Raw genomic sequence first — 25,737 nt, 5'->3', positions numbered from 1 at the left:
CCTGTGGCATCCAATGCCTGTTCCCACTAAGTATCGAATTTCTCGGAATCCGCGTACGTGTGCTTCATGTCCTCTAGTCCTGTACCAACAAGGTCAAGTCTAGTGGTCTGAATCGTAGATACTTGTCCCTTCCTGCTCAAAGTATCAGCCACTGGATTGGCCTTTCCTGGAAGGTACTCAATCATACCACCGAATTGCTGGAATATCTGACTCTAGCGGTGTTGTCGATCACTCCACTGTGCACTCGGCATCGTCTGAATCCAGTGCAATGCCTGATGGTCAGTGCGAACCTCGAATTCACGGCCATATAGGAAATGTTTCCAATGTTTCAAGGCCTGTATTACTGTTAGGAGTTCTCGATCATAGACTGAGTAGTTCTTCTCAGCTGGCAGTAACTTACGAGACATGTAAGCTACTGGATGACCATTCTATTGCAATACACCTCCGATTGCGATGTTACTCGCATCGGTGATCACTTGAAATGGTTCGTCCCATGAGGCAAGGGCTAAACAAGGCGCTTCTGACAAAGCCACCTTGAGGTTCTGGAATGCCTCCAACGCTCGTGGAGTCATTCAAATCTTTTGCCTTCTTGTTTTCACTCCCTTTAGCAGATTGGTGAGATCTGTCGAGAGATCAGAAAACTTGTCGATGTGGGTGGAATATGCCTGGCATATACCCACAAATGATCTAATGTCATAAGCTGTTTGAGGTACTTCCCAGTTAACAATCTCGGCCTCTTTAGCCGGATCAAGTTGAATGCCTTCAGCACTAATTATATATCCCAAGTAATGCACCTGGAACAGATAAAATTCTGACTTCTTTTCATTGACATAGAGCTCGTTGCTTTCCAGCAACTTAAGGACTTTCTCCACATCAATGTCATGCTGCTCAACTGTAGCTGAAAATATGAGTATGTCGTCCAGACAAATCCCACGACTGAGTAAATTCAGCATTAAATGCTCCAAAAATCCTGATAAATGCTGCGCATGCATCCAAAGAAGTCATTGTGAGCATCCAATCTTGCCTTTTAGAGGACATCATATGAGAGCGATGAGAGGTGTTATCATGAAAGTTAGGGGAATTATTAAAATCCCTTGGGATGAAAGCATTTGAAATACATGGGTATGCACGTAAGGAGCGCCACATCTCAGCTCTATATGTTGAAGTTTTCGAAGCATAAACACTCGCAAATTCATAGAGTTCATTGTACCACAAGCTAACGGTCGTTTGGATCATTGTGGGCTAATACAGGCTGTAAATCATGCTTAATCATTATGAGGCCTGAGGGTACTAAAAAAAAATTGAGATCCTGGCCAGAAGATTTGATATCCACAAAAGACTCCTTGTCTTCCAGCAAAACTATGACATGGGGATGCATAATATTTACATATGATCAAAGCAGCTTATTCACATCATAGAGGCATTTCATATTGTAAGTAAAACATACAATGCGAGCGATGCAGAGGCTACACCTCAACTTGCATGGCAGCTTGGCTGGTCAAGTCACCATGCAGAGGATGTTCTGCAGTTTGAAAATCAGCCATATTTTTGTGCATAGAATTCTCTGCATCATGAGCAAACGAAGAATCACCTTTGACTACTGCTGCCCACATCCTTCCTACTCCTGTAATATTGCGTGAAGTGTTTGGCACAGGGTAGGTGAAGCAGATGTAGAAGCTTCTTCCATCGAGTTATGAGAGATTAGGGGTCTTTGTCTAGAAGATATTGTTTTTTTGGGAGTGTGCCATGTATCAGAGTCAGGTTTGTCTTTATCTTTCACATTCATCACATGAGAACCTGGCGAGGCAACTTTTGCTTTTCCTTTATCCAGACCTACATGCTGTGAATGATATACATTCTTGCCCTATTGAGTTTGCACATATGGCATAGGAGCAGTTTGAGGAGAGGGCATGGCCGCAACAAACGGTCGCAATTAAAGCGAAGGACATTCTGATTGCATATGTCCAAACTTTTTGCAAGTAAAGCAAGAACCTACAAAATTCTCCCATTTAAGCTTAAATAAAACTTCTTGTGTCGGAATCCCTTGCATTTCAATATCCATGTAACATGCGGAAGCTTCGGGGGAGATTGGTAACTTCAATGCTCAGAAATCAGCACACTTGTCGCGACGAAATTAAAGCACAAAACTGAATATAGATGTGCAGAAAAATAGAGAGAGAGAGAGGGAGAAGGGGACACAATATTGGGTCCCGAATACCCTTTGTAAGGCCCCCACCACGAAATATGTATTTGCTTTTATTAGAATGATGTAAAATACTGAAATAAAAGACTAACTGAACCTTCTTGGCTGAGATGAATCTCTGCCCTTGACCTTCAATCCTTCACCCCTTCTACGTTAGCTTGATCTAGGCTGTCTTGGCCCTTGCTTTAGCTTCAGCACTTGGCAAATGATGAGATGAATGGAATGATTTGTGGGCTGGGTATTTATACCCCTTTTGGACAGCAATCGGTTGGCTAAAAAGCAGTCGACTGTCTCAAATATGCTCCACGACTGAGAAAATACAGCGCACAGCCTAATAAATGCTGCGCATGATTGAATATGTGACTGGGCACCTAGGCGCATGGGAAAAAGAGGTTGGGCACTGTGCGCCTGACATCCTGGAGGCTGGGCAGCCTGTATGGGCTGCCCCACACTTGCCCTACAGCCCTCCTAGGGCTGGATAACCAGTCGGCTACCCTTGCAAAGCCCCTAGGGCTGTCCTACAGCCCTCCCATGACCTACCCATGGCTGTTGGGTACAGCCTGGGCCTTCCTAGCCCTTATGGGGGTTGTCTTACACTTTCCCCATGCCCACGAGTTCTTGGGGTAGCCCTATGGGCTGGCCCCTTTTCCTAAATGCAAACCCTACTGTCTACACAGTGATCCGGCATCTAGTATCTTACCAGATACACAGACTCACTGACATCATTCAAGAGGGAGACTCATAGCGCGGACTGGCACTGTTTCATGTGCAAGACAATGCACACCTGACCTTGGACTCATGTGCAAGACAATGCACACTTGACCTCGGACGACCAGGATGGAACCCTGGCCGACTTGTCCTGGATTGGGCTCACATGGGACCGGTTTTCCATCCCAGGTCCTGCACCTTCTGAACAGATATGTCTACGTGGCATCCAAGTGCGGGATGCATGTGACAATCCATTGCAACCCTGTCAGGGGTTTGTTTGTGTGTATCCCAAAGGATACAGAATCTGTTAATAATGCCGGAAGATGTGGGAGGGCATACAACCTTACCCAATGATTCAGCCCCAATGATTTAGCTAGAAAAGGCAGTGTAGGGTGCATATAAACTAAGAGATCCACCACTTCACCCTATATAGAGCACCTGTGTTTGATAAAATTCTGATTGTCCTTGGTGGGCGACCAAGGGTACACATGCACCATTTTTTGTCCAAAGAACAAGGGCGACTTTTCCAATAGCATTTATTTATGCTTGGATTCAGTGAGAATGACCTCATAGAAGCCTCTCACTACAGAGTAAACCCCTTCCACAAAACATCCACCAAGCATGGTTTTCATCCATTGGCCAACATTTGCCGCAGAAGGCATTTTACCATGAAAAAAAAGGACTCGCTTTTTGAGATACTCTCGTATTGGGGTCGAAGAGTACATGAACATGGATTTTCAAACGAAAATCCGTCATAGGCGCGTCCCATGCTTGTCGGATGTCTGGAAAGCCTTCTTGAAGAGTGTCTCAAAACTGTTGCAGTTCGGGATTGTCACAATGGAAAGGTTGCGAATCAGAATTCAATTGTATGCATTTGGGATCAAGAGACAATTCCCTTCTATGGTAAGTAGCTACAGATTAGGCCATGAAGAAAGAGAGGAGAAACACATGTGGAAGATACAAGAGGCACAAAAAACAAGAAGACAGACACACAGAGGAGGAGAGGGGAGCAAAGCAAGAAATAAGAGAAAAGCAGGCAAATTATTTAACATAGAAGGAATAGGAAAGACAAAGAGAAAGGGTGCACGTGCGCGCACACACAGTCGCACCCAGATGACAAATGGAAGATTTACAAGCAGCAGGAGAGGGAGCAGGCGGTAGGCACGCAAGACTGCAGAGACAGCAACTGGTGGGAGGAGGCAAGACAGTCGACGCTGCAGAGGCAGCAGACGAGAGGAGGGCAACCAGCGCTGCAGATACAGCGAAGGATGCTAGGAGCTGGCACTGCAGAAGTGGCAGAGGGTGGCAGGTAGTAGGCAGTGCTGCGCAGGCAGATCTCTCTCTCTCTCTCTCTCTCTCTCACACACACACACACACACACACACACACACACACTAGTGCGCGTGCACACACTTCCAAATATGCACGTTGCACCGGAAAATTTCCCGTTCTTGTTGCTTGTACTTAGCCTTGGGTCCCAGGTACGACTGTCATATAGCCCAAAAAGATGTTCCTTGGGTCTTGGGTGTAAAATCGCGATATAACCCATAATAATTCCATGGTTGGGTCCCGGCTATGAAACCATATTATAACCCAACACCATCCATGAGTCCCATGGTACAAAACCATCATGTAACTTATAAAGCATAGTGACAGAAATCAAGGCAACTTCTGGTCCCTTTTGACCGTTTTTGTTTGGATCAGATCAAGTGTGAACTTTAACACCCAGGCTCTTTGGATTTTGTATTTGAGATTCTCTCTGAGTGAGGTGTGTAATGGAAATTCATAGGAGATAAGCACATGCTTTACTTCATTTGCTGCTTTGCCTTATTGGGTTTTGCAGGTTTGCAAGGCTAGGAGCAGGGCTTGCACTTGGGACTCTGCAGGAATCAGCAAAAAGATTGTGGGGAGGACAAGGTAGTTCAGATGGGGGACAATATGCTTTGTCACCTTTCATGACGGAGCAAAATGCAGAGCGTCTGGCCCTTGGTTTGTGTAGAATGCGTGGTGCAGCCTTAAAACTTGGTCAAATGTTGAGTATCCAAGATGAATCGTTATTGCCACCCCAAGTAAGAAAATTTCTTTTTGGACATACGATTGTGTTCTTTTAATATTTTGGTTGCACCATCATACTATGCATTGCAATTTTTGAATGGCCGGACCCCAACTCCTTTGAATTCTCGACATCCTTGTGACCCTTTTTTTTGGCCTGAAGTGTATCTAAGTATGTGCGTGTGGTTTTTGGAATGCTTTTGCTTTATGGTGGTGGTGCATTGGTCTTGAGTGTTGTGTACGTGCTTCTTTTTCACCTTTTAAATTTCCTTGAAGAACGTTCAGTTTCAATCTTTGACCTCATCTTTTGAAGTCGCATGTTGTGGCTGTTTGTTGGCAATCTCTTATGGTGCTTGCTACTGATCAGGCTGAAGCTACCTAGCTAGTGACAAAAGATTTGTGAAGAGACTTTCATCTGACCAGCTCCCCCAGGGAAATATCAATCATGTGTTGCAGTGTGTTGAAAGCATTGGAGATATATGCTCTCCTGCATGTGTGTGCATACACCCATCTGCGGAATTATCATGCCCAGTACACAATGTGTTCGTTTGCACACACCCATCTGCAGAATTATCATGCCCAGTACACAATGTCTTTGTTAACATTTGCATGTGTGTTGGCGAGCTAGTATGTGTCCTCTTGTTTTGAGCAAAGTGGTGAACAAGAAGGGAGGAGAAGTTGATTCCAGAGTTTGGGTCTTCAAGAAAGCTTGAACATTTATAGTTAACTTGGGTCATAGAATGGTATACAAGCCTTTCACCAGTACAGTTAAACTCTGGATATACTAACATAGACAAGAATCAAGAGTTTTTGGCAACGGATCCAGAATTTGCTTCCTGATTTGGCAGTGTCTTCTCCTCCTAATGAGAGTCTTATGATTGAGAATAGTTGAAGGTATCCTGGTGGGTAGAGCATCTGATTCTAGCATTTGTTTTGTTGGAGAAAGAGGCTGAAACAAGAAAATGGAAATCGTATGTGCTGAGGAGTGGCAGGACAGAAGAAGGAGAGAGTGTGTCCGGATCAGGATAAAAAGAGAAATCAGCACTATTGTACACAGTGGTCATACCCAACCGGGTGGACTTTTACAGTTGACCATAGGGCGCACAGAGCATCTTCTTCTCTTGATAAGGAATGAGAAATAGTGGGAGGTATCCTGGAGGTAGAGCATTGAATTCTAGCACATGCTTTGTTGGAGAAAGAGGCTGAAACAAAAAATCGAAGTTATGTGCTGAGGAGCATAGAAATCGTATCCGGAACGTTCACCACTTGAGTTTTAACAGTTGATTAAAGGGTGGCCAGAGCATCCTCTTCTTTTGATGATGTAAGGAAGATTGTTACGCACATGGATGGGTTACAAGCTGTATCACAGATTGTTGGCTTGTTTGTGATAGATTCGTTGTATATATATCTACTTTGGTTTGCTTTGTTATCGGTGTCTACAAAGAGTTCTCTTCTGCATTGAGTCCAAAATGGTTGTAATCATGTGCAGTGATGTGTGCAGAGAGCTAGTGGGCTCTCGGACTTGCCATAAGCGAGTAAGCTGTGAGGGTATGACGCCTACCTCATGTTTCGGTCATGTTCTCTCTTAAAATGTAAGATTTGCCTGTTGTCGTGAGGGTGGACGAAGTTCCGGGAGAGGCTAGAAAACCCACGTAGCTGATGTGACTCGGAATATAGGGGTCCTGGGTAGGCATGCACAAGTGCCAGCAGAGATACCCATCACTAAGGGGGAGTATTGAAAATTATATTGATGGGCAGTACGGTGTTTATTTGAGGGGGAGTGCTGAGCCTCGTACGTGTGTGCACATGTGAAGGTTTAAAGGGTCTTTTTCTGGGTCAGGTTTTGGTCAAGCTTTCTGAGATTTGGTCATATGGTAGGTACTTGCTGCCCTTGAAATGGTCAGGCAAGGTGCAGATGTAATGCCAAAGCGGCAACTACACCGAGTTATAACAAGCGAATTAGGGGCAGATTGGCAGTCCAGATTGAGCAGTTTTGATGATGAACCAATGGCAGCTGCAAGCATTGGCCAGGTAAAAATTTGCGTGCATTTATCTTTTTCAAATATTAATGAGTTTTTTCTTTCAAGGTTTGTTGAGTTTTTAAAAGAAAAGTGTGAACCTTGATGCCGATAATGTTTCCGTTTATGTTAATGAATCATTCAACGTCGAGTTTTTTCTTTTTGAAATGATCTGACATGTTCAGAGATATTTTTGGTCTCTATACTTCTTTTTCTAGTCCATTTCCTCCTTGTGGGTCTTGCTCACATTGATTAAAACCATTTATGAAGGACGGCTCCCTATTCTGTATCATTTCCAAAAATATATCAGGGTCTAAGGCCTGATTACGGGTGTTTTCACATCGGGCGGCACATTTTGACATAAAGCGACATCTCTGCCTGGGACATGCCCCAAATGGTCTTTTACCCGGGTCACTGAACCTGTTTTTTCATATCCACAAAAATTACATTTCCACTTGCAGGAACCCCCACCTCCGACATATCCATCCCCTTTTGTTGCATACTGCCAATAGGGATCTGCAGGCATAGTGAGACTTGAAGTTGAAAGCAATTACCCTCGAGAACACTTGCCCTTGGAGGCTTGGAAGTTGGGCTTGAGCCTTGGCCCTTGAAGCCTTGAAGAATGGGCTGCTCGGCAGCCACCTGTGAGACTGGAGAGCAGGCTGCCTGCAGAGTACAGGCCCTGGGGCCTTGGCCTTGAGCCTTGGCCCTTTGTGGTGATAGGCGCAAGGTTTGAAGAAGCGCAGGAAAGGAGAGCGAAATGGAAAAAACGCACGCGGCCCCCCCCCCCGTTAAACCTGAAAAAAAATAATGCACGGAAACGGCGTTTCCGCCGGCCTGCCTTTTTCGGAAACGCCCGAACCGTTTCCAGGGGGCAGAAACGCCGTTTCTTGTTACTATGGTGATGAGATATTCGATTTGTCGCATTTCTTCGTGGCAAAGGTCTTCAAGAGGATGAAGGGAATCTTGGGAAAGCTTCCCCTACGATTCAACTTGAGAAAGAAGAGCTGAAATTAGGGTTTTCAGCAAAAAAGACCAGAAATTACAGCAATAAAGAGAGCTGTTTTGCTGAATTTCAGTCATTGGGAGTGTGTAGGAGAGTGATTAGCACCCGGAAACACTCTTGGAAGCTTGAGAAACACCTTAGCAACCTTGAAACTCCGAGAACATCACCATCCCGCACCTATCACCTGCCCGGACGCATGGCACTCCTATGCACGCTCCCTCTATCATATCCCCCATCAGCCACCCCTACCCCCACCACCAGACCCCCGCCACCTCCACCTTCTTCACAAAGGGCATGGTCCTCAAGGCCATTCGTAGACTATGCAATGGGTGAGCCCAAGATCATGAGGGACTCACTGCCGAGTACATCTCGCATGCCCATGATACCCTAGCGCCCCTACTAGCGTACATGTTCAATAGAGTCCTTTGTGAAGGATTTCCACCCTCTTGGTCCTCCAACGCCATCACCATCACCCCCATCCTTGAAGCCGGAGATCCACTTTATCCCAATAACTACAGGATGATCATGATTGGCCACACATTGGCCAAACTCTATGGATCAGTGCTAGAGGCGGAGCTCAGTTCATTTGTAGAGAGCCAGGGATGTAGAGCCTCAGGACAGGCTGGCTTTCGGAGGAGCTACTCTACCCTTGACCACATCTTCACCGTCCGTGCCATCATCGAGGAGGGTAGAGCACGACATTAGAGGATTTACTGCTGCTTTGTGGATTTCCGCAAAGCTTTTGATACTGTACCCCGAGCCTGCCTCTTACACCATCTACAGGAGATCGGAGTCCCATCTGACATGGTTTGGAGCATCATCGCCCTCTATGAGTCCGTCACCGGACGAGTGAGAGCCCCAGGAGGTACATCACAGGAGATTTCCAGCACTATTGGGGTGAAACAGGGCTGCCCTCTATCACCCACTCTTTTCGGCCTCTACATTGATGAGATCTCGAGATTCATTGATGGATTAGGCGGGCTGGTCCTACATTGGCAGGCATATTGATCCCCGTACTACTTTATGCAGATGACATCGTCCTCCTCTTAGACTCAGCCGAAGGGCTTCAGAGAGTTGGATGCCTTACACGACTTTTGCACTCAGCGGGACTTCTCTGTTAACCTTGGTAAAACCAAGGTAATGGTCTTCAATACCTCTCGCCCCGTCACATCCAGATTGCGCTTCACATATAGAGGGGAACTTGTGGAGATTGTCTCATCCTATGTCTACCTTGGTGTCACTTTCAGTGGCCCACGCTTTACCATGCTTCCCGCAACACATGCCAGAGTGACGCGGGGATATGCAGCCTTGAGCTTACTTGAGCGGCAGTGCTTCTAGGCACATTTCTAGGAGCCCAAGATGAAGGGCTGGCTTTTTGACACCCTCGTCACACCAGGCTTGATGTATGGAGTAGCTTTCTGGGGGCCGGATTTATCCGATGAGGATTGGCAGCGAGTTGAGAGGCCCTAGGTCATGAGGTTCTCCCATATGATCTGTAGCAAACCATCAGTCCCACACCAGATTATCCAGGCAGAGTTTGCTGCAGCCCCGATGGTAGTGGAGGCACTCTTCCAGACAGTCACATATGTCCATCGCATCAGTCACATGGATCCCCACAGGTACCCGAGGCTTGCCCTGGAGTCCTCCAGACAGCTAGCACTTGAGGGGCACTCTGGAGTATGGTATGCACTAGTTTCCACTTGGTTCTCAGTATATGGGCTCTGCATGGACCGCCTACCCCCCCTTCAGTACAGTTTGGACTCCCCTTTTTTCCGGCTGTCTCACAAGGATACCAATCGGGTTATCCGGTCAGATCTTCTTAGCCTCTACACACATTGCACATGGATCACACCCTCGGAGCTCCCCATGAAGATGCACTTTTACAAAGACCACTTCCTCACACTCATTGAGGATGGATTCATCTAGCAGCCGGGCTACTTGAGTGTTCACATGTCCCATGCCATGCGGATTGCGATTGGCCAGATACAGGTTTCTTCCCGCCGCCTCGGAGTGGAGACAGGTAGAGCTGAGCGCATCTTCAGAGCCGGGAAGCTCATACGGACACCCTGAGAGGAGAGGATCTGCCGACTATGCCACAGAGAGGTTGAGACGGAGGAGCATTACATATGCCGCTGCCCAATATACTATGAGATCCGTAGGAGGTTTCAGTGTCTATTTCGTGAGGGATTCGGTCCACTCTCTAGGATCATTGACTTCCAGGACCAGCGTTGCCTGGGCCTCTACCTGCTTGAGCTCCGCAGACACAGGGACACCTTCTTGAGACACAAGCCCCAGCCACCCCGCCCCCTCCCTCCCCATCACCAGTTTCTTCCGGACCTAGGAGGTGGAGGACACCGACATAGTGGATCTTGTGGACCCTCCACGAGTTGCTTTGGACTTACCTCGCCCGAGAGGAGTTACCTTGGACCGAGCCTCTTCACTCGAGCGTGCCCGACGCCCTCGACCCCCCCCCCCCCCCCCTTGGCCACGATCACCTCATCAGCTCCAGATCCAAGACATGCTCCGCCGCCATCGAGCTACCTTTCCACGTGACATAGCTGAGGGGTACCTCTCGGCCATACTCGTTAGCCCCATGCTTGACATTTTGGAGAGTGGTATACCATCTACTCGGAGCTGATGTTGCTCCCATGTTTTTATGTTCTTAGTATTCCATGACGAGTTTCCATGGACAGTTTTGTATCACCCCAGTGAGATAGCTATATTTATGTTTTCTTTCTGTTTTATTTTCCATTCCATGATGAGATATGCCATGGACATTATTGTATCACTTTGGTCTCATAGGCCCATTGGGTCTTTAGTAGACGCTTAATATATCTTTCTTTCTTTCTTTCTCTCTCTCTCACACACACACACAGACACTCTCTCTCTCTCTCTCTCTCTCTCAGATCCACCATGATGTAACTTTTGGTCTCATAGGTCATTATGGCCTTTTGAAGACGTTAATATAACATTTCATTTCATTTCATTACACACACACACACACACACACACACACACACACACACACACACATACTCTCTCTCTCGCCCATTGGCGGAAGTGGGGGAGGCATTTTCGCATTGGCATAAGCGAGGGAGGCATTAGTGCCTTGCGGAAGCGGGGGAGGCACTTTCTATTCATTCCAAGCAATGTGTGACAAAATTTTCATACACTTGCTTTATTTTTTTCTCATGCATTTACTTTAAAAATCAAATCCATTTGTCTAATTACAAGTTTTTGCTTAATTGCTTAAATATTTTGAAAAATAGTAACTCTATGGCTGAAATCTTCAATGACATCCCATGTCGATGTCGTTCGTGCGTCGCCGAAAGACAATATATCGAGACCACCCACTGCCAATGTCCTTTGCCGCTCAAAACATCATTGACCTTACCAAATGCAATTCGCTTGCGTGCCAAACGATGTCGGTGCCCGCCCATTACATTAACTCCGGGTTTATATTGTGGACGTCTACCACGTGTTCGTAGGAGAAAAACTCCCATGTGGCGGAACTACCAGCCAAGCCAACCTTCTCCTTCTTCCACTATAGAAGAGGTCCCCAATCCCGAGCCACGACCCAATGTGGCAAAACTAGAGGAAGTGCCTCCTTATGCACTTTGAAATTTGAAGACCTTCTTTTGGAACTCCCCGCTTTGAAATGTTCATCATTTTAATAGAAGCAATTTTTTTGAGTCATCCTATATGTCTTCTCCTTTCTCTTGAAAATTTTCAACTTTTTTTTCTTTAAATTGTCAATCACTTTGGCTGAACATGGTTACTCCTTCACTGCAGTCTCCATCTTCCATGGCCTCAAGCGCTCAGGCAGGGTCCAGCTCGAAGAGGCCCAAACCGTCAGAGTGGTCTTGGTGGGATGAGGTTCAGGCCGAAAGTGGGTATCGAACATGGGGTAGTCGCCACACTGGAAATGCAAATATTGCCATGGTAGTAAGACTGGGAGCGCTACTCGAATTCCCGCACATTTGCTTCATATCCTAGGGCATGAGATAACATTCTGCTTGGGCATCAACGACGCTCGAAGGGAGGAGCTTTGTTGCAAAGACGATGCGACTCGTACACAGGCATCGGCTAGGAGACCCGGCGTTGCGATTGACCCTAGCTCGTATGACCCTAGCTCATATGTGGTGGTTCACAAAGCACCCAAGTACCGAGTGTTGGCAGCAGTAGATCCTCCATGGGTGGCATGCCTTCCTTTTTTGGCCCCATTGCTAGTCCATTTGGACCGGCACCATTAGCAGTAGGGGGAAGAGGAAGTATTCGATCGAGACAGAGCACACTTCCCAACCGTTGGGACCTGAAGAAGAAAGAGGAAGTCGATGCGAGCGTTGCGCGGTTCTTCTATCATGACGCAATAGCTTTCAACGCCGCACGCAGTTGCTACTTCAAGGAGATGGTGCGGAGGATCACAGAGTTTGGGCCCACTTACACTCCATCACTAGAGGCATTGAGGACCACCCTCTTGGTGAAGGAGAGGGAAGCTGTTGCAGCTGCTACTGGGATCGTGCGATCCTCATGGGATAGAAACAGCATCACGCTAATTGCTGATGGCTGGAGCGACACCAGGTCTCGCTCTATTCATGGTGTTGTTGCCTACTCTACGGGGCAACCATACTTCATCTCCTCGCACGACGCATCGGCTACTGGGAAGTCTGCAAACGTACTCTTCCAGGAGTTGTCAGCAGTTGTTGAGATGGTGGGTGCAGAGAAGGTAATCCAGTTTGTAGCAGATGGAGAGAATGCCAATAAGGCAGTTGGTAGGTTGCTTTCTGAGAGGTACCCACATATAACCTTCTCCATGTGCATAGCTCATTGTCTTAACAACCTTCTCAAAGACATTGGAAAGCTAGAGTGGATTGAAAAAATCATAGACTAGGCCCAGGACATAGTCACATTCATTCACAAGCACACTTTCTTGCTCTTAGAGTTTAGAAAGAAATCTCATAGGGACTTGTGCAAGTACTCTGACACTCGATTTGCCTATAACTTTCTTATGTTGGAGTCCATCGAGAAGTGCTCTAGTGCTGTGAAGCAGTTGTTCGTCAGTGACGAGTATGAGAGGCATGCATTATCAGGCACAATTGTAGGCAAGGCATTAGCTTCTTGCGTCTGCGATCCTCTTTGGTGGGAGCAGTTGAGATGCATAGTGGCTTTGGGAAAGCCCATCATCCACTTGTTGAGGATGTGTGATGCACTTCAGCCATGCATTGGCCAGATATACGAGTCCATGGACAAGATGGTGGAGAAATTTAAGGAGATTGAGCCAAATCCAATACAGTATGAGGAGTTGAGGTCCTTATGTCAGGATAGATGGGATGGCTATCACTCTCCTACAGCCTTTGTTGTTGACCCTCACTTTCAGCTAGGCAACCAATTCTTAGATGATGAGGTCATGGATGGATGGGACATTGTCTTGGAGAGACTACAACCAGATGTTGTGAAGCAAAGATTGATCAAGATTCAACTAGCTGATTACAGAGCTTGCAAGAAAAGATTTGGTAAAGCAAATGCGTTGGCGGATCGGTTGACCACCGATCTCGATCCCTGTGTGTGGTGGGAGGATTATGAGGCCGATGTTCCGAAGTTACAGGAGGTGGCCATCAAGATCTTGAGCCAAGCTGTGAGTTCTTCTTGCCTAGAGCAGCTTTGGAGCTCGTTCAGTCACATTGCTTCAAAAAAGCGAAACCGTCTTGGCATTGGAAAAACCGATGATTTGGTTTTTGTTAGTGCAAATTTGCGGCTTCTAGAGCGCTTAGAGAACCCAGAAGAATGGAAACATTCATGAGAGGAGGATGAGAGTACTTCAGATGTAGAGGAGCAATGTAGTGTACCCATGGACAGAGGTGCTAGTTCTAGCAGTGTGGGTTCTTTTCCTTCAGATGATTTACTAGATCTAGACCTTGGCATTGAGATCCCCCTCTAGTTTGTCTTGTTGTACTCTTATGTAGAGCCTCATGATCTTGAGGTATTTTACTGTACTACATAATGAGATCTCATTGAGCAAATAAATGTCCACTTCTTTTAATGTTTCATGAATACTTTGTGTATGTTTAATTATGTGAGTCCTACGGCGTATTGAAGTATTTGTTTTTTGCACATTAAGTTGCACACATGTCGTTTCCTACCATTTCCGTTTCCTTTAATTGGCCCGGTCTCGTTTCCTCTACCTGGCTTGATCGCGGTCTGTTTCCTGGTCTTGGTCACTATGCTCGAGACTGTTGCCGGCCTCGGCTACATGAAGCAGGTGCACGTCTGCACTAAATCGAGGCTCCTGACCGTAGAGCTCTCGCAAAGACTCGTGAGACTCTATGAACAACAGACGAACCTTGGCCACCCTTTTATAGGCGCTTGGTCGGTCACCGGGCGTCTTGGTCGGTCATCGGGCGTCCACACTTGGGCGCCCGTCCGTCCATACTTGGGTGCCCGCCCGTCAGTCTATCCCTAGCCCAGCTTGCCAATCAGCTTGCCTAGCTCCAAGTTTCCCCAAGCCTCGAAGCTAATCTTGTGTGTGTGTTGCACACTGTAGATACACTCTTTGCACATGACAGTTGTGGAGGATTGACAAGGGTGGAAAGAAGTTACCAGAGTCCAAAGTGTCTATTAGAACTGGTCCCTCAAGTCTTCTCGGGCTTGTTGCTCGTGGTTTGCGTTCGCTTGGAGCTTTGCCTGCAATCGCTTCTCTTTGGCCTTGCATTTGGCTTTCTTTGCTAGCTGTTCGGCTAGTCTTGCTTCACGGTCTCGCTCGTCTTTTCCAGTCATCCATCGACACCATTGTTCCATTGAGGAACTTTGTTCTTTGGGTCTCCTGTTGGGCCAAGGTTGCTTGCAATTCTGCCAGTTTTTTTTTTTCCATCCGCACTCTTTCGAGTTGAATCTGGAGTTGCCGTATCTGCTCCTTAGCTTTTTGTTGTCTTCATCTTCTTTTTGCGGAAGCGTTTCTTCGAATGGTTCTTCTTCTTTAGTGATGTCTTTAGAGCTTGATGCCATTGTGGATGGGCGAGTGGTTTTTTCCGATCTCAGCTTTACCATCCAACGGATGTCCTCACCCTAGGTTGCCTGTCACGATTGTGACTTAATCTCTCTTCATTACCCTTAATTATCCTTAATTACTCTTAATCATTGAAGGGACACCAGTGAAGGGTCACAACCTGTCACATGGGTCATCACCAAAGGACACATTTCTTCAAAGGGACACATCTATTGATTAAAGGACACATCTCTACGTGCAAAGGACATAACTATTCATTCAAGAGTCACACCCTTTCATCAGGGATGTGCCTTTTCATTTGTACCTCTTTAGGCCCTATTTAACAAGGCCTTGTGTGCAAACAACACACAACTTTTCACTCTTTTTTTCATGTTTACTCCAATATTTAAGTATTAAGATATTTTTTTTTCCGAGAAAAGATCCTTTCATTAGTTATATAAAAACGCCCGTAGGGCTACAAAAGATCCTCTCCTGCTCTCAAGAAAAACAGAGCAGAGAACAAAGCAAGGCAGCCAGGGAGACTCTCCCTAGGTGCTGAAAAGTACAAGTATCAGTACAAAGAACTGAGGGGCTATATCATACAATAGGAGGGGGGAAAAGCCAAACAGGTGGCCTGTAGTGCCAACGGGGGGACCCCGCGTGTAGGGTATAGAAGGGGCCGCTGTGCCAGGTGGTGTGAAAGGTCTGGCGCCACAAGATCGCCTCATCCGAGTCGCCCCGGATGCGGTCATACTGTCCTCGTAGGGTGTGGATCAACTCCTGCCAAATCCCCCGAACAGTCTCTGCTGGTGGCTCCAGTCTCCTCTCAAAGGCCCTGAAACACCGGGCCCTCCAGGTGAACCAGATGGTGAGGCTGCTGAGGAGCTCCCATCGTAGATCCCTCTCCTGTGTCCAGCTGGCGGACGAGAAATCCGGTGAAGGAACAAGGCGAGGCTGGCCCCTAATGAATCTGATGGCCTGGATGTCCTGCTCTGTCTCATAGCCCATAGCAGGCCCTGACGAAGTCGACCAAGTAGCGGCACTCCACGTATACATACCCTCTGGAGAGAGGGGGGCCAGAATACGCAGCATCCGCAGCCAAATCTGCTGCGCCTGAGGGCAGTCCCATAGGCAATGTCTCTGTGTCTCCATAGGGTGGCCGCATCGGACGCAGGCCGTCGGAAGACCGCTGTAGACAAGCCAAGTGCCAACTGCTGAGCCCCTGTGGGCGACCAGCCACTGGAAAGTCGAGATCCTGCGGGCCTTTCGACTAGCCCAGAGCCGGGCCCAAAAATCCTCTAGGAACTCCTGTGAGAGTCCCTGTAGCCGCTAGTGCCCCGCTGCAGCTGGAGAGACCATCCTCCTCGCCGTCAAAATATGCCGCCCCAACCGAATAGTATAATGGAAAAAGGTGATCTCTGTGGCCTCAAGGGATGCATAAGGATCATGCCACTCATACTCACCAGGGTCCCACTGGAGCCGGGCCAAGGGGCACGCTGCATATGCCCATATGCGCCAATCCGGGAGCACCTCTGCAGGGTCTGGGTCAATATGCCACTTCCGAGAAGCGGCGGCCACTACCCGTATCCTCTGAAAGGTGCACTCTGCAACCAAAGGCGACTCCACCTCCACTCTCGGAAGTCTGCCCTCATCCTGAATCTCATAGTAGAGGCATCTGCCATCCTCAGTGCAAGCTCTGACAGCAATCAGGATCTCCAACTGTGTAAAGGCTCCCATCCACCGCTCGAGAGGCATGAACCACTCCTCTGTGAGTGCCTCCTGAATGTCACCCCTCATAATCAACCCCCCTCTGAAGTGACTCAGCCTCTCCACCTGGATCTCCTCTGGGAGACTGCAGAAGGCCTGCCAGTCTCCAAAGCTACGTGCTAGGCCTGCCGCCAAAGGTCCCCAGGCTAGACGAGGCCGAGAACCCAACATATGACCCTGCTCTGTGCGAACCGCTGGGCTCCAGATGAGCGGCTGTCTGGCCCGCTCCTCAACACAAGAAGAAGGTCTCTGAGAGAGCCCCGGTCTCAGCAGCTCCCAAGCTCTCAGGATGCTCAAGGCAAATCTGTCCTCCCATCCTCTACTGAGGCCTGTCCTCCTCATCTCTATGAAGATCCATCGAATCTCTGGTGCCCAAGTGCCCCCTGCTAGGGGAGCCTGAGCCTGCAGCCGCTGCAAAAGCAGCTCTTTCCAAGGCTCAGCGCTTGGAAGCAGCCCCCGAACAATAAGCTTCCCCAATAAGGCTCTACTCTGATCGACTGGATCTTTAATGCCCAAGCCTCCCTGGGCCAACGAAAGTGTAATAACTGCCCAAGCAACCTTTGCCCGAGCTGGCTGATCGTCCCGCCCAGACCAAAGAAAGTTCCTGATCAGCCTCTGTACCTGGCTGATGCAAGAGCTCGAGAAGATCCAGCAAGACGTAATGTACCACATGGTCGCTAAAAGCTCTGATTTGCCACCACCACCCTCCCAGCCAAGGATAGGCGAGCTGTACTCCAATACAAAAGCTTCTTCCGAATGCTCAGAAGAAGCGGGGCAATCTGCAGCTCAGGTGACAAATCTAGTCCAATCTGGCATCCCAAATATCGCACTGCTGTGCCAGGCGGAATCCATCTAAAACTTGGGTCTGGGCTCCATGCCGGAGTGGGAGCGCTACTGATCCAAAAGGCCACTGTCTTGCGCCAATTGATCAATGCTCCCGAAGTTGCACTAAGAACTTGGAGCGACTGCTCTGCCCGAAGAAGATTGGCCTCTTGGCCATGCAAAAATAAGCCCGTGTCGTCAGCAAACTCAGCATCGAGGAGGTCCTCCCCTCGGACTGGGAGCTGGAGTCCTCTCAAACCAACCTCCTCTGTCGTCAAATACATGCTCATAGCCTCAGCAAAGAAGAGAAAAAGAAACGGGGCGAGAGGACACCCCTGACGGACTGATCTAGTCAGCTCAAAACTCGGCCCCCGTCCTCCTGCAATCAACACCTGGCTACGAGCTGTGGAATACAGAGCCGCCACCCCTCTAATCCAACCTGGCTCAAAGCCCAGGCGAAGCATAGTACCCTCTAAGAAACCCCAATCGACTCTATCGTATGCCTTCTCAAAATCGAGAAGCATCACGACCAAGTCCTCACCAAGAAATCTAGCTCGGGCCGTCGCCTCCCAGAAGGTGAAAATGTTGTCAAGGATACTACGCTCCTTGACGAATCCTGTCTGGGTAGCATGAATCAACTCCCACAGGAAGGGTTGGATCTTGAAACTCAAGGCCTTTGCTAAGACCTTGTAGACAGTATTGAGGATCGTAATAGGTCTCCAATGCCGAATATCATGTGATACTCCCTCCCCCTTGGGGATAAGAAAGATCAAGCCCTCTGAAAAGCTCTGTGGCATCACCCCAGTGTCCAAAACATACTGAAAGCCCATGCGGAGGCCTGGCCCCAAAAGGTTCCAATAGCGCATAAAAAAGACTGGCGTCAATCCGTCCTCCCCTGGGCAACTATGGCGCGGCAGGACCCTCAAGGCCTCACCACGCTCAACCTCTGAAAGAGGCTCACCCAGAACTGTACGCATACGATCTGTGACCCTCCTCTGCACATGGGCCCACACAGTCTGTCTGCAAGCATCCCGAGCCTCAGTGGCTGGCTCCGCTGAAAGCAGGTCTCTGTAGAACCCAGTGGCAATGGCTCTGATCTCCCCGGGCTCGGTAGCTACCGATCCGTCTGGCCTCCCAAGCTGACGGACTCCTGCTCGAGCATGGCGGGGTCCAGTAATCTCAAAAAACTCCCCAGTCACTCTATCACCAAGCTGCGTCCACTGAGAGGCCTGGCGACGATAGTAAAACTCATGTCTCTGCTCCTCTGCCTCTCTAACCTCCTGGCGTGCCTGGCTCAGCTGGGACGCCACCCACTCACATGCAGGCTGCTGCTCCTGAAGGCGCTGAAGCGAAGCAAGGTTGCGTCTCAGCCGATGCTCCCGCTCGCGAGTCTCTCCCAGCCGTGTCAAAGCTGCAGCGTGCAGAAAAGAGCTAAGCTCGATGAGTCCCTGGGCACACTGGCCTGTTGCATCCTGGTCAGAGCACTTACTATCATGCCAAATCCTCTCAATGTCCTCAGCGAGACTAGGATCTGTAAGTACCCTCTCTGGGATCCTCAACTGCAAGCTGGGCTCCCGAGTCCTCTCCTCAAATGTCAAAATAACTGGCGCATGGTCTGAAAATGAGGTGCCAGCGAGAATGCCAACGGAGCCCCCTCGCTCCCCTAACCAGTCGCCCACATAAAAGCGATCAATCCGTGATAGATTAGTCCCTCCCTGCCGGCGATCCGACCGAGAGAAACTAAGACTGTCCTGAGAGCGGGAGAAGGCCCCATGCTACCATGCATCAGTGATCCTCAGTGACATGCAAAATCGCTCCCAAGCTGCAAGCTCCGTGCCGTGCACTGTAACATGACTGCCTCCCACCCTATCGGCCGGGTTCTCAAGCATGTTGAAGTCTCCCCCGACACACCAATGTGCGGCCTCTGGCAATGCATCCGTAACCTGGGTCTAGAACTCTGCTCTGGCACTAGCATGGTTGGGCGCATAGACGTTCAGCACGCCCAAGAGCTCATCATGCATCCTCAGAATGACATATTGTGCTCTACCAGGCACAATGATCCCTCGATCCACAATGGCCTGCCGCCATACATCTGCAATGACCATGCAACTCCTCCCTGTCCACCCAAAGGGCCAAACCTTGTAGACCAAAAGGTGTCCCATCTACCAGGCATCACCGAACCATATCTCCGGATCCTGCTCTCACCCAAGTGGTGCTCTTGCATCATCAAGATATCAATACTGCCACCGACCAGCCATCTCTGAAGCTCCTGCCTCAAGCAACCATGATAGCGTATATAATGTGCTCCGCCAAGGCCCTGTACATTCCATGAGATGATCCTCATGGATGAACTGCTGAGGTGGATGCTGTGTTAGCCGTACGGCGAGCCTTCGCAAGCGGCTTGGATGGAGAATAGTCCCCATCTGAGCGGCTACGAATTTGCCCACTCGGTGTGCTGCAAGAATCACGGATCAGGCGCCAGTGGCTGTGTCCCATGGCTACTGCCTCCTGCTCAGACAGAGCAACCTCGTGTATGCATACATATCCAGGGTCGCGTGCTAAGTTTGCCACTATGCGAACGACCAAATGACGAATCCCTGAGCCATCCACACTCCCGGGATCCAAGAAAAAATGAGCCAACTCCCATAGTCGGCCTATCACATCTGTCACCTCCAGATCGCTCACATGGTGAGAAAACTCAACTGCCTGAGTCTTCAAAGTGCTAAGAGCGAGCTCCAGAGTCCACTCCCGGTCGCATGGGCCACAGAGAGGGAACGAGAAGGCCACCGTTGAATCAAGTGCCTCCTCCCCGCGGGCCGGAGGTATCACTACATGAACTCTACTCAGTTGACTGCGGATAGATGATATCTGTGAAGCCCGAATCGGCATGGTAAGTCTTCTCTGCGGTGCTCGAGCAAGGTGGGTGCTCAGAGCCCTCCGGACTGCAGGTGAACGCCAGGGGACTGCCAGGGCCTCCCGGGGAGCTGAGGCGGGCGGGGGGGGGGGGGGGGGGGGGGGGGGGGGGAGGGGGGGGCGAGGGGGGTCGAGAAGGAGCCGCTGCCGAAACCGGAGCGGGGACGAGAGAAGGCGAAGGTGGAAGCGAGGCGATAGGGGGGGACGGGGGTGGGGGGGGTGAAGGAGGGGGTGTTGGCATCTCCTGGTCCTCAGTCGTCGCAGGGGTCTCCTCTTGGAGGGGAGCAAAGCTGTTCCTCACGCGAACCCAGTGATGCTGAGACTGTGGTTGCTGCTGCATCGGTCTCTGGGCGTGCTGCTGTGGCTGTCTCCCTCGACGGCGCCCCTGTCCAGGCTGCCACTCTGAGGTCTCTGTGGCCTGAGCAGGTGTCCCGGAGGTTGCCTGCCGAGCCGCATCTGTGGGCGGGCCATCAGGGGCCTGCTACTGCGGTGAAGGTCGGGGTCTCCTGCGAGGGCAGGCCTTGGCTAGATGGCCGACCTGCTTGCAAATAAAGCACTGGTTCGGGAGGCCCGAGAACTCCACTCTCTGATCAATCCATTCCCCCCCTATCCTAGGTAGCTGAATGACCTTAGGAAGGGAGGAGATGTAAGGAACCAAAAATCTGACCGAAGGTAGCCCAGCTGCTCTGGCCACCACTGAAGCTGCTGTGGGGCCAGTCTCTAGCACCGAACCCACCAATGCTCCTAGCCTAGAAAGGAGCAGAAGGTACTCATGGCGGAGTCCAGGGAAACCAACTGTAACATGGAAAAGGCGCTCTCTATGCTCGGCCGGCTGCTGGGTCAAAGCCATGCTGCCAAGGTCTGAAGAATGCCCGAGCACCCCTTATGTCAAGGGGACTCATGGCTAGGACCTTGGCCACGCTCTGGGCTGTCTCGAACTCGATCTGGTAGTGTCCACGGCCCAGTAGCTGACGTCCAGGATCTTGCCCACATCTGCAAGAAGGCGGGCTTGGAGAAGATCCCGGATCTCCCCTCTGCTAGGGCGAGTTCCGACTATACGGCAGATGGTGGAATGTGCCTGGAGGCGTTCCACCTCTGCGGCGATGCTCGCTTCCTCTTCTGGCGAAAGAGAAAGCCTGATGGGGGTATCCTTAGGGGCGGGCGAGGGGGCTGCGGAAGAGTCCCTCTGAGGTGGGGTGGGAGGAGCCTCCATCAGTGTCTGAAGCAATGTCGAAGGCGGAGCGAGTGCGGAGAGTCCTGCAAGAGCCGAGCTGCACACAAAGGACGGAGGGGGAATGCGGAAGGCAAAAAAGAAAGCCCCAGGGGACGGAAAAATAAAAAAAAGGGGGGGGGGGGTAAAGGCGGCGAAGACAAAAAGCCCCTAGGGGGGAGGCGGAAGCAGCGCGAAAAAGGGGGCGGGGGGGGGGGGGGGGGGAGATAAGGCGACGGCGGCGAAAGGGGGGGCGGGGCGTTGAAGAAAGACGGGAGGGCGCGAAGGGGATGAGCAGGAGCTGGGGACGGCGGGCGTTGTAGCGCTGGGACGCGCAGGACAGCCAGGCGGGGGGGGGGGGAGCAGACGCGAGGGCGGGAGTGGGAGGAGGGCGTGCAGTCAGCGCGAGCGAAGGGGGGGGGGCGAGAGCTTCAGCGAGCCGGAATCGATTCATTCCTGTGTGTGTAATTTTGTATACATGTAGTATTAAGATATTTTAATCATATTTAATTAAGCTTAAAGCTTAGCTGTGGTATTAGAGCAAACAAACTCCAACCTGTAGGATGGCCACAATCTAATCCTAGCCTTGACACTAAAAATTAGAAACCCTAAATCAGAAAATTAACCTTAGAATTAGGTATAGCAAGAGTTGTGTGGAAGAGTAGGAGAGAATGCCCCATCATATTCAGCCCCAAACTCCCAATTGTTGCTGATTAATGCCGGGCCAGCCATATGTAGAAAATTCTTGAATAGAGACAAGACAACATGCAAACTGCAAATAAGGGAGCTTACCTCTTCATCAGGTATCCCTTCGTGGAAAGGCACCCCCCCTACCCCTCCATCGAGCAGACACACCCCTTCGTGGGTTCATTTTAAAAAAAACTCAGCCGGTTGCCTTTCGTGAGCAAACGACGTGTAGATGTAAAAAAACAAAACAAAAAACATCCCTACTAAGGGCCTAAGGTGTAAACTGCCACACATACGCGAGCCACAACAAAAAAGCCGGCCGCCTGTTCGTGTCTCCCTCTGCGTGTGCCAGCCTGCAGCCACCTCCTCCTCCTTGACGGCTCTAGACCGACTCAGGCCTCAGCCACGGTCGCGTGCACCTTGCTGTCTGCCCTATCTGCATGGATCCGCCCTCTCCCCTCTGAAGGCTCTTGCATGTTGGACAACAGTACCTTGGACAGCACCCTTCTTCCTGGTGGTTCTCCAACAGCAACATCATCATTTATGGCAACATTTCCCAGGTGTGATCAGCCATAAACCTTGTTGTTTTCATTATTAATTTTGTTTGTTGTTGTTGCAAAATGCAGCACAAACAATAGCCAGGACAATGTGGCACTTTAATGTTCAAGAAAGCCACAATTCATCATGATACGGGTACTACACACTTCAGGTGTGCAAATCGGGGATTATGGTTTACACATGAAAACCCCCTCTGCTCCCTCTTCATCGACAAGAACCAGTCCCAGTGCTCTTGGTTCCAGTTGAACTTCCTTCTCATACAGGATGGTCTATAACAGCCTTGCTAGCTTGTAACCTACCTTTTCCAATCCACGTAATGTATCTGCTCTCCCTAGTAGCAACCAACCTTGTTACTTTGTGGCACATTGAGAAAGCCCAAGAAGCCAAGCCCATGAATGTTCCTTCCAAGGTTGCAGGACTGAGAGCAAAAGATGGACAGTGATTGCCAAGTCAATGCACAATACATGAATTTCTCAAATTAGGTCTATTATGTCTGCAAAAACATTACATGATCTGTGGATTTTGACATCAATAAAACTGGAGATGTTACAATTAAGAGGGTACCTGCATGGTTCAAACATGCAAGAAGGGAATTGTAACATGTGGACGTGTCACGTGCAGCCATGCACTGTGGTACACGGTGACAAACTGGCTCATCAACAATGCAAGAATCATGTACAGTTGTAGTACCTTTTAGGATTTATTTGTCGTATACCGTGACCCCTTTGTGAGCCCAGTCCGGGACATGTCAAGCACAACCTACGTAGGCTAGTCTCCCAACCCTGAGTGCCAGGTCAATCCTCTTAACCCAGTGTGGAGAATTCAGCAAGTGCTCATCATGCAGGAGCATGTAGATGTCAACCATAGCAGTAGATGCATTAGAGCATGTATATGCACTTCATATAGAAAAGGGTCCAGCCCTAAGGCCAAGGCAGCCCCCAAGGTGCGCTAGCCTTGCAAGGGGGTAAGCCAACTCCCTAGCCACCTTTGAAGACAAGGCAAGAAGCCTTATGGCCTGTGCAGGCCGTCGGCCAGGACCCATGTGGCTTGGGGCTCCTGTTGGCCAGGTCAGGCAGCCAGCCAACCAGCCAGCCAACTCAGTTCAGGCAGCCGACTAGCAATTAATGCTAGTCGTGAGCAGTTTGCTGCAGCCGACTGGCATTAAATGCCAGTCGTGGCCAATTTCTGCCAACCGACTTGCTGTAGGGGCAGCGGACCTGCACCCTGGAGTCATATAAATAGGCAAATTATATTCAGTCCCAAAAACATCAGTTAGAAATCAGAGATTAACATTAGAACTCAAACGTGTATGCTTAGGCTCTTGCCTGTGCATACATTCAGCCCTACTTGTGCTCTCAGCCCAAGGCAAAGAAGCTCAGTCTCTTCAGGAGTATTCAGCACACCTTCCCTCAGTCTCGGGCCGGTGTATTTCTTTCGAAGATAGCTTCAAAGTCGCCTAAAGCTTATGCACAATTTTGCCCAGCGCTTGGTCACTTTGTACTTGCGTTTGGTGGTTGGTTAGTGAGTTTGTCCGCTCAGTCTTATGGACACAGTTCAACTTGTTTACAGTTCTTCATAAGAAGAAATAAAGCTTCAGTGGTGGGTAATTCGGGACCCCATTTGGTGTTGTCTGAAACCGGCCTCTGATAGAAAACCAGAGTGCGGTAGAAGCAATCACCCGTCCACTTGTAGTCTAGATGTGAAAAGAACACAGATTGGAGCTAGAGTGCCCAAATCTGAAAACACAGCGACACCTGTTGGCCCCAAAGCTTGGCGCCCCTTGCGGTATTTCTTTATTCAATTATAATAAAATGAATGGCTGAGTACAACACAAAGTTCAGCCAAGAGTTTACACCTGTATATCCAATCTGACGGCCCACAAATCCTTCTCAGCACAGAGGATCTATACACACAGATCTGTGTCTTCAAACAACACACTGTGCCTCCCTCTGATCAGCCAAGATCACTAAGCAGGCCAGCCATGGGCATACATCTGGCATAACTCAAGTGCATGATACATCTTCTCAGCTCAAACATACATGTGCTGTCCAATCTCTGTCTCAACCCTTGTCAATCTGCCATACCCCTCCTCTCACAAGGGGCCAGATAACACATATCTGCAACAGACATCAAGCAGTAGAAAGAGAGATAGATGAACAGAAACAGAGCTTACCAAGTTCAGCTCGTGAAACAACCCTGGAGGAAGCAACAGCACCAATCTGTACTTGCAGGCACTTGTATCCACAACCCTGCTTCACACGTGTGCTTGTACTTGCCTGTATCCTCCTCCTGATGTTCACTCTTATGCTATCCTTGAAAATACAGATCTGAAAATCAGCACTGTACCCGTCTGTACCGCCTCGGGATACGTGCCAGGAGTTGTACTTGCACAAACAGTCGGCTGTCTCGATTCTGGTCGCCTGAATTTGAGTAACCAGGCCTGTCCAGCACCTGTCCAGCACCTGTCTGCACCCCTGCAGCAACTGTACTTGTTGTACCTAGCTGTCCGTACACTGTACGGCAGCCGTACAATATGTACTTGCTGAAAAACTGACTGTACAGCCTGTACAGGTCCTCTGCGCAGCCAGTCCAGCAGTGAAAAAGTCCCACAGCCCTGCGCTCCTCTGTCCACAGCAAAACCAGCAGTCGTACAGCACTGTACGGCTGCTGTACGGCCTGTTACAGCTCATAGCCAACAGAAAACAGCAACAAAACTGGTCTTCAGCAGCCGCCTGGAGCTTCTATGCTTTTCCACGCTTCAATTCTCTCTTTTGCTCGACGACTCCCAAAAAGGGAAGAGAGAGAGAGAGA

General features: G+C 49.5%; 1 protein-coding gene across 3 annotated transcripts in view; it reads left to right on the top strand.

The window, feature by feature from the left end:
- ABC1 (ABC transporter 1) overlaps positions 1-25,737 on the top strand; it is a 126,117-nt gene that overhangs the window by 23,729 nt on the left and 76,651 nt on the right. For all 3 annotated transcript variants that reach the window (XM_086797962.1, XM_086797960.1, XM_086797963.1), the window contains exons 2-3: positions 4,755-4,980; positions 6,842-6,994. In XM_086797962.1, coding sequence (XP_086654088.1) covers positions 4,755-4,980; positions 6,842-6,994 — 379 coding nt within the window. The remainder of the gene's footprint in view (positions 1-4,754; positions 4,981-6,841; positions 6,995-25,737) is intronic.

This window comes from Cibotium barometz, chromosome 5 (assembly GCF_041138505.1).
Source record: "Cibotium barometz isolate CiBa-2024 chromosome 5, ASM4113850v1, whole genome shotgun sequence".
Lineage (NCBI taxonomy): Eukaryota > Viridiplantae > Streptophyta > Polypodiopsida > Cyatheales > Cibotiaceae > Cibotium > Cibotium barometz.
The sequence above is the reverse complement of the archived record's forward strand: the minus strand, read 5'-3'. Positions and strand labels throughout refer to the sequence as shown.